The sequence below is a fragment of the Argiope bruennichi genome, chromosome 10 (assembly GCF_947563725.1).
Source record: "Argiope bruennichi chromosome 10, qqArgBrue1.1, whole genome shotgun sequence".
NCBI classification, from domain to species: Eukaryota; Metazoa; Arthropoda; class Arachnida; order Araneae; family Araneidae; genus Argiope; species Argiope bruennichi.
Window position 1 is genome coordinate 41145582 of NC_079160.1, and position 8995 is coordinate 41154576.

General features: G+C 33.8%; 2 protein-coding genes across 2 annotated transcripts; both read right to left on the reverse strand.

Annotated features, from left to right (window-relative positions):
• Window positions 1-1566: 1566 nt before the first annotated feature.
• On the reverse strand, window positions 1567-5266 carry LOC129987509 (ATP-dependent DNA helicase PIF1-like). The gene is made up of 2 exons (XM_056095481.1): window positions 4369-5266; window positions 1567-1580 (listed from the first exon to the last, which is right to left on the reverse strand). Exons 1-2 carry the CDS (start codon window positions 5264-5266, stop codon window positions 1567-1569), a joined length of 912 nt encoding a protein of 303 aa, XP_055951456.1.
• A 69-nt stretch (window positions 5267-5335) lies between these two features.
• LOC129987510 (uncharacterized) lies at window positions 5336-7779 on the reverse strand. Its single transcript, XM_056095482.1, has 2 exons — window positions 6987-7779; window positions 5336-6885 (listed from the first exon to the last, which is right to left on the reverse strand). The coding sequence occupies exons 1-2, from the start codon at window positions 7777-7779 to the stop codon at window positions 5336-5338; spliced, it is 2343 nt and encodes a 780-aa protein (XP_055951457.1).
• Between the last annotated feature and the right edge of the window lie 1216 nt (window positions 7780-8995).

Sequence of the window (8995 nt, forward strand, 5' to 3'; positions counted from 1 at the left end):
TATTGCAGCGTATTTATTCCAAAAATAAAAAAGAAATATTTTCATCGATATTTTGAGTTTAAAATTCTCCATACATTTTATTGAACATAGGAAGTCTTCTTATGAAAATGAATGCCCTTTTCCTGCGTATAATTTGATGACAAATCGAATATTTTGTAAAATAATACCTAGATTATAAATTTTGGTATTTGTAATTTTATAAATAAAATATACAAAGTCCTACAATCGTTAAAAATTATTATATCAAATAAGTTGTTATAAATATATTAAATAAATCATAAAAATTACCAAAATTTTATATTATATTAAATTAACAAAAAAAATCAGTTTTTAAGAAATATTCCACGTTTTATACATTTACATTCAAACAAAGAAGTTTTAAAATAATGAAATTAAATAAAAACAGCATATCTAAAAAAAATTGCAAAAATCAAATAACTGACACTAACTAGTCTGATTTCGCTAATTTTTATTTCATACAAACGTTTTTGATTCTAGATACGTTAGCAACAGTCGTCTATCCTCCCATGTTGCGCCCATTTTCAAGAGTAATCTCTCTCTTCAATGAACATTGTCTATGAAGTAGGACGCTATAATAGTGCGCCAGCTGCCAATTTGTACTTCCTTTGCAGCATATAGTTCACATATATGCGTTACTTTCATCATTATATATCATTTTCAATAGAAAAATGGAAAACCCTTTATCATTTACATCCTAAATACTTTATCTTTACGAGAAATTTGATAGACTTTCCTTACCCTAATCCCCACACCGATTTCCTCAATTTTTATTTGTTTTTGGATTAAAAGGTACTTTAAATCAATCGAAATCAATGGTCGCTTATCCTCCCATCTCGCTCCCATTTTCAGGAGTAATCTCAAAGGTGTTACTTCACTGCACAATGTCTACAAAGAAAGTCGCCAATAATAACTCGAACACTGCCAATTTCGCCAATTTTTATTTAATTTGAAACTCATAGTTCCTACATGCATCACTTTCACCATTTTACGTCATTTCCAACAGAAATATTCAAGACCATTTTTCACTTAATTCCTAAATATTTTATCTTTACAAAGAAATTTGAAAGAATCTCCTAACCACAATTACTATACCGATTTTACCAATTTTTATTTTATTTGAAAGTTTACAATGTGTATATTACTACTCCTAATGCCGTCACTTTTCGAGAAATATCATAAAATAAAACTGTGCTTCCCTAACCTTATGAACTGGCCCGATTTCGCCAATTTGTGAGCTCAATTAATCAATCAGAAACCTCTGTGTTTATGATGTAGTTTAAAATAATAGTTTCATTTGATATGATAAAATGTAATTCATCAGATTATAACATTTATGTATAGCTAGTATAAATAAAAGTAAAATAGATTCTCTTTTACTCCCTTTTAGTGTCCTCATAGTTTCTGAAAATCTCCAATATTTATTAAGAGAAAGTGAAAAAAAATTCAATTTACTCTTAATTTATCCTGATTTATAACGATTCCTTTTCCCTTAATTACGTTTCCTTCTTTAGAGGATACAATCATTCCGGATGCAGAAAACTTGATTCATGATTCTAATCCTAGAAAAATTTTATTTATTATTAATCTTACGCTGAGAGATGAATCATGTAATTTATGACATCTGGTGGACCGATTTGTCATCCATTCTGGATGCCAGGAAAAATATTCAAGGTGCGTGAAATGGATGGATCGTGACTGGATCGAACTAGGAAAATTAGATTTAAAGCTCAGATATTTCATCGCTAGGTGAATATTCTTCGATTAATATAATTTGATAGGATTTTTAGGTTTATAAAACTTTTTTTTTGGTAAGATTTGTAACATTCATTTGCTTTTTATGCCTGTAACTTAAAAGAAAATTTTTAATTTGAGAGCGTGAATTTATTATAGAGTTTCATCATGTTATTGATTGCTCAAAACCGCGTAATGTGTTACTATTTGTTTACGTGGAATTTTTTATTCTTTATAAACGAAATAATGGTGATAAATGGAATACTATCTTCTTTTTACAATAATTTTGAGGCTTTAGTGTATTATTAATCTGATTCTAGAAAAGAGAAATAGATGGAGAAATGCTCATCAACAAGACACTTTATTATTTTAATCAATCTAACTTAAAAATCGAAATTTTTTTAAATTATAAATTTGTTTAATAATTATTTTCCCTACATGTCAATTCTTCATTAAAATGGAAGAATATGTAATAATGAAAATTAAATCAATAAAAATGAAATACTATAAAGGAATTCTTCCTCTCTCTCTCTGTGTGTGCTTTATCAACTTTACGAATATGTACTTCTTATTTTAATGCATACATTCATACTTTAATATGTTCTTCTGATGTTTTTGGGATTTTAATTAGAAATTTAGTTAATAAAATTTAATCGAAATTTTAATATTTTTAGAAGAAATTTGAAAATTTCATTATTAAATACTGTTAATTTGTGATATAATTGGATATATAAACATATAGAAAGAAAATTAGGGAAATGCAAAGTACTATGATAAAACTATGTAAAATTTTCTAAAATAGCATGAGTTAAATGCCTGTTAAAATTTGTAATTTGAAAATATTTCACAGACGAAGTCAATAAGACCAAGATACGCAAAACATTTAACTAAGATTTTTTCCAAATATTAATACCAACGAATTAACTGATCGCCAAAATTATTATAAATATTATGCAATAATGGAATCGGTTTTTTCCGCAAAATTTATTTGAATTAGTTGATAAATAAGTTTGGAAAATATCAAAATAAAGTTATGCTGTTTTAGAAATTATGAAGATTTATTCAAAGTTTATTTCATAGTACTGTTTTGGCATTAGGAACGAGAATCAAGTGTTCAAGATACAATAAATTTGAACAATCACCATTTTATCTCATTTCTAATGTACTTACTTTGAATCTTTTGGTTTAGATTGAATATCCTGAACTTGGAGCATTGGGGAAGCTTGGAGAATATGTCTACTAAGATGTTATCCTCCTTAATGGGTTTCGGTTCAAAATGATGATGACCGTCCCCAAAACAGTTTTCGTTACAAGTGTCAGGCAAGGGGCGTTAAAAAGAACGTTATAGTTATTATTCTTCAGACATATTTCGATGAAGTTCTTGTAATGTAATTTAATAGTCTTAATATTAATGTAGTCTGTTTAAAAATAATTTTCAAAAGCATTTAAACATTTGATAAAAAATTAGTTATATAATAATTTTATAAATTTACAAGCTGACCCGGCAAACGTTGTTTTGCCATATAAATAATTTCCTAGTAATTTCTAGTGTAGACAAAAAATAGCTTACTTATTGTAAGTATGTATGTATGTTAGAATGTGTATATTGTATGTATGTAAGAATGTGGTATATGCGTGAAATAAGCATGGAGCGCTGTGAACGATGAGGGAATATAAAAATAACAAAAGGCAAACATTATTTTTAAGTTATTATAATTTATTCCTTAAAATTATATATCATTAATTAAACAATTACGACAGTAACACTATTAAACAATATCAATCTCTTAATGCTATAGCGTGAACAATATTTTTTGTTAGTCCATCTTTAGCTAACACAAACAAACTGGATGGTTTACCCACTCGAGAGCATGCCACGTATAATTGTCCGTGTGAAAAACATGGTGTTCTCAAATCTAATCCACAAACAGACATCGTTTGACCTTGGGATAGTCATTGCAAATGCCAATCTAATCGGAAACTGAATACGTTTGAATTGAATTGGCACATCTGTAGGTATAATAGGAATCCGTGGTATGAGTATATTTTCACCTCTGAACTTGCCATTTAAAATCCTGGCTTCGATCACGTTTTTCATTAATTTTTGAATGACTAATCGCGTACCGTTGCACAGCCTGGGCGGGTTCAAATTACGAAGCAAGATAATTGGAGATCCAACCTTTAATTGTAAATTATGCGGTGGCATGCCTGGCAAATCCAGTGAGTTCAAAAACTCTGTGGGAAAATTTACTGCTTCGCTGTCGTCGCAAACTGTATCAATAGATTTATATGATACCAAGTTCCCTGGCAACAACATTTGTATCTTCAGATTTAAATTGTCAACGTCTACATTTTTTGCCGCTAAAATCGCTCTTTCTGCAAGCCACTCATGATTTATGTACTGTGTGTGTACATCTGGAAATATTTGTTCAATGAGAGTATCTTGCGAATCAGCGATTGTGCAGAAATCGGTCGGTAATTTTACGTATCCAGTTTCATCTATAGCAACTTTTCCATCACCGATATCTAAGAGTTGTTTTGAAAATGTTTCAGCGGATGGATCTTGAAGCATTTGAACGCGCATATTTATTTTTAGGTGTAATTTTTCAACATTACGCCACAATGGAGATGATTTTAAGCAAGCGTTGATCTCATCAGCGTATGTTGAACGTGGAATGACTGGAAGTGTTTGTCTGAAATCACCTGAAAGGACCAACAGAGTTCCGCCAAATAGTTTGTCACTGTTTTTAATATCTTTCAATGTCCTGTTCAACGCCTCAAGTGAATGTTTGTGTGCCATAGTACATTCATCCCAAATAATAATTTTACACCGTTTCAGCACAGTGGCCATGGACGATTGTTTCTTAATGTTGCATACTGCGTCAGGGTTATTCTGAATATTTAGTGGCAGCTTAAATACTGAATGAGCTGTTCTACCTCCATCCAATAAAGTTGCTGCAATGCCCGATGATGCAACGGCCAATGCGATGCCATTATTTGATCGTATTTCAGCAAGAATTAGCGAAATAACGAATGTTTTGCCAGTTCCACCCGGTGCATCCAAAAAGAAGAACCCACCTTGTCCAGCTGAAACTGCGAGCATAATGCGATCATAAATGGTTCTTTGTTCCTCATTCATTAGTGGGACATTGCGGGCAACAATCGCTGCCATTTCTACAGTACTGTACTGCAGTTCACGATTCATTTCAGTATTCATTAAATCAGATGCAGTTCGATTTGGCGAATTCATACCGAAATTACTAAGTGGTAAGTTGGCAATGACAATGCAAAGATCCTCAATAGCAATCAATGCTTCATTGTACATTTCGTCGCTGAATGTTATGGTTAGATCGTGGCACCGTATACGATGTTGATGCAATATATCATCAGTCATTGAATCTTTGTGATTTTCCCATAATATCTGTGCTCGGGCTGGGAAACATGTAGTCAACACTATAGCGAATAGTAGACGAATTTGTATAGCTGTACAGTTCAATGCAGCTTCAGCAAGCATGCATTCCCACTGGTTGTCGTCTTCCAGCAAGCCGAGTGCAAGGCATGCATCTTTATACGTTGGATATTGTTACCCATTCACTTTACGTATATCTTGAAATGATAATGGGCCAGTAACATTAACCAACAACAGTCGAAGATAAAAGTACTCCGTGTGTCTTGGATTGACTGTAAATAATCGCCCCAAGGCGTTTGATTTAAATAAATTGAGACATGCAGCAACTGATGAGCCTTGCTTGCGGGGCATCCATGTTTTTGTTTGAGTCCATGTGAAATAGCGTGGTACTTGTGAATAGAGTAATGTTCGTGCAAAGGCACCAAAATCATCCGCACGATTACACAATTCAAAAAATGCAGTGAGTGTAGTTTTAGGTGGATTTATTGCACGATCAATCGCTGTCTCGTTCGTGAAAAATACACGCTGACCGTTTTCAAGATGGATGGCTAACTGAACAACTGCTGGATCCCGTTCATGAATTGGAAAACCAAAGATACGCCAAGCAGCTTCATTGGAGCTGATGTACCGACCAATTTGGTAGAGCGTTATTTCATCGTTTTTATTCACTGGAGGAGCATTCACATTAGCATTTTCCACTCTAAAAACAGCCATATCACTGCCTTTATGGACATACTTGTAAATGTATTTGATGCTCTTCACAGAACTGCAGAACTCAACATTAATATGAGCATTATATGTCTTGCTCAGCAGAGGCGAATATGGCACCACCCAACGATTGTCAATATCAATGTCTGTGTTGATGATATTTTTAATAAATGACTGTCCGCCATTTTCAGGATTTCTTCGACGATATATTGGGTATCCGTCGACATTTGTGACCGTATCATTGGTAAAATCTTTAGGGAAATTTTTAGTACATTTTCCATCAGCCATGCAAGGTGATGAACTATTAAGAGTACCACATGGACCATGAATCATGTTTGTTGTAACAATATCAAATAGCAGTTGGTCAGTGGATGGATCTGGAATTTCCGCAGAAATGATACTATCGATTTCTTCAGGACGGATTTTGTCGATGAACCAAACCAAAATGTGTGCATGAGGTAATCCTCGCTTTTGCCACTCAACCGAATACATCCAGCAACGTGTGGGACCAAATACATGTGATTTAGTAATGAAACTTATTAAAGACTTCAACTTTTGTCTGAACACACGTGCTGTAATGTCATGGCGATGTATTGCATTTTGGCCAGGCAGTAGCAAAGATGTAATCTCTGGCCATTTTGGATTACATGTGAACGTGATAAATAAACATGGTCGTCCATATTCGCGCACGAAAGTCAGAGCATCCTGTATATATTCTTGCATATGACGTGGACTGCCTACGTACGATGATGGTAAAATGACATGGTTACCAATTTCGGCGACGTCGGCGTTGTTGTTGATAGCGTCTCGCAAATGAATGTACTCTTCCGCGCGCAGCTTTTGTTGATTATATCGTAAGTATCGTAGTCGTTCGCTCTCAATCTTCGCGTACATGTCGACCATGAATTGTTGACAAAGTTCACGACATCGTAAAATGACGTTGTCCAGGCCACGTCTAATCATTAATCGGTACGCATAATAATCCTTTGAGCTAACGTTCTTGTTTGTTTCAGCTCCTGTAATATTTGTTCATAAAAATTAATTTAAATTTATTACGTTCAATAATTTAATTGTTTTGTTAAATGATTAATGATCAAATTAATAATCAATGAAGTACCTGATACGGGATCTCGTTGTTTTATGTTTATGCAATATCCGTCTTGTCCCTTCCAGAATATTAGCGGATATTGGAGAGCGTCATATGAACGATGTGTGTCAGCAATGAACTGAAGATTATTATTTCTTCTACGAATCAGAATTTCTCGTGCAGCTGTACAATCGCCAACCATGATTCCAGCAACATCATCAACAACGGGTGCATTGAATCGACGAATATGCTCTCCAGCTGGTGTTTTATCAGGATTAATGACGATAGCGTGATTATCGCTTTGTAATTGGTGCATATGTGATTTGAATATTTTCAACAACTCGTTGTGCTCGTTCAAAAGAGCATCTAGCTCGCTGACGATGCGCCTGGCATAAAGTGAATCAAGGTTATTATAATCACAACGTGCATTCACGCGATTGGCAAGTGCGCTTCCGGAATCCTCGCCGCCCATAAAGTAGATTTGTAAGAATTTATGTGGTTCGTTTGGCATTGGCAGCAGTGAGCCCATTTTATGATAAACTTGGCCTCTGATTTTGAATGTAGAATTGAATTGTTGACCATTTGCATTAGTATTTCGAACTATTTCTGTTGCTCCGAACGATGTCATTTGAAAGCATGAATTGAATCTTCGAATTGACTTCAGGAACACGTTAGAATCTGGATCCGTGCCGATAAGTAAGCCGTTCAATGGTTCAGGTGGTGTTTCAATTTCAGGTAGTTGCACTTTTCCTGACGCGCAACACATCCCAGCTGGCTCATTTTTGAATTTCAGAGCATGACAATACGGACATTCCTTGTCCATAGCACCAATTACCACTTTTGAATGAGCATAATATTCAATATCGGGCTCATACTGGAATGCTAGACGCAGGAATGAATCAGATATAAATGCTCGATGTACCTGTTGTCGTTGTTGGTCATTTGTTCTTCGTCTATTGACTGTGAAACGGCGTGATTGTCGTTGTTCTAATCTTCTGACTTCATTGCGTTCAGCTCGTGTATCTTCTGGCTCTTCTTGATGCAATTGCGCCATTCTGACACGTGCATCAGTATTTTGTTGCTGGATTTGTTCTTCTGTTCTTTCGGATCTGCTATTTCGCAAGTTTCGAGCTTTACTTGTACTGCGGCTCAAATCAGCCCCTTTGCGTTTTCTTGGCATTGCTCACTGTAAAAATTGAAACTATGAAAATCTTAATTGTTCAATTACATTTTTTTTAATAAAATTAAATTAAAATTACATTTTTATAAGATCAACAACATTTTCGATATAAATAAAAAAAAGTATACTTACAACACAAAATCCGTTGTTATTGGAAGCTCGTGTCACGTGTTGAGTACTTTTGAAGTTATAAAATCACTTGATTAACTAATCGTGCAAAATACACTCAAAATTGATAATTTAATTATTATTGATAAAATAGGAATGATTAAAAGTTAATATGAGAGTTACACTGAGATAGCAAAATAATAATTGTCAACGTTACTACTACACTTGATGCATAAACAATAATGATGGCCGACAACTGTGTAGGGAGTGAGAAAGAAAGGAGACCGGCTTCGTTCTCATCCCTACTCCGTGCTGTTTACTGGGTCAGAAGTGACACCTGTAGACATCTGGCGGGGATAACTAATTAAATGACGATTGATCAGTTTTCGACCGGAGAGGAAAAATGATTAAATTACTAAAATGGCTATTAAAAAATAAGGGTTGACCGTAGAAGGGGGAAAATTGAGGATTGTATGTATTTTTGTATGTTGTATCATAAAAAAATAGAAATTAAAAATTTTGTCTAAAAAAAAAATTTAGGGGTGGACTACCCCTAACATTTAGGGGGATGAAAAATAGATGTTGGCCGATTCTCATAGATACCGGATAAGCACAAAAAATTTCATCAAAATCGGTCAAGCCGTTTCGGAGGAGTATGGCAACGAAAACTGTGACACGAGAATTTTATATATTAGATTTTACTAAGATTTTTTATATAAAGATTTATATAAGAATCATTTAATATTTTTTT

Bases quoted from the DNA above. Each gene is read 5' to 3' on its own strand.
- LOC129987509 (XM_056095481.1), bottom strand. From the start codon at position 5,266: ATGCTTGCTGAAGCTGCATTGAACTGTACAGCTATACAAATTCGTCTA.
- LOC129987510 (XM_056095482.1), bottom strand. From the start codon at position 7,779: ATGGACAAGGAATGTCCGTATTGTCATGCTCTGAAATTCAAAAATGAG. The intron at 6,886-6,986 runs GTACTTCATTGA...CAAATATTACAG, and splicing joins ACAACGAGATCCCGTATCAG to GAGCTGAAACAAACAAGAAC.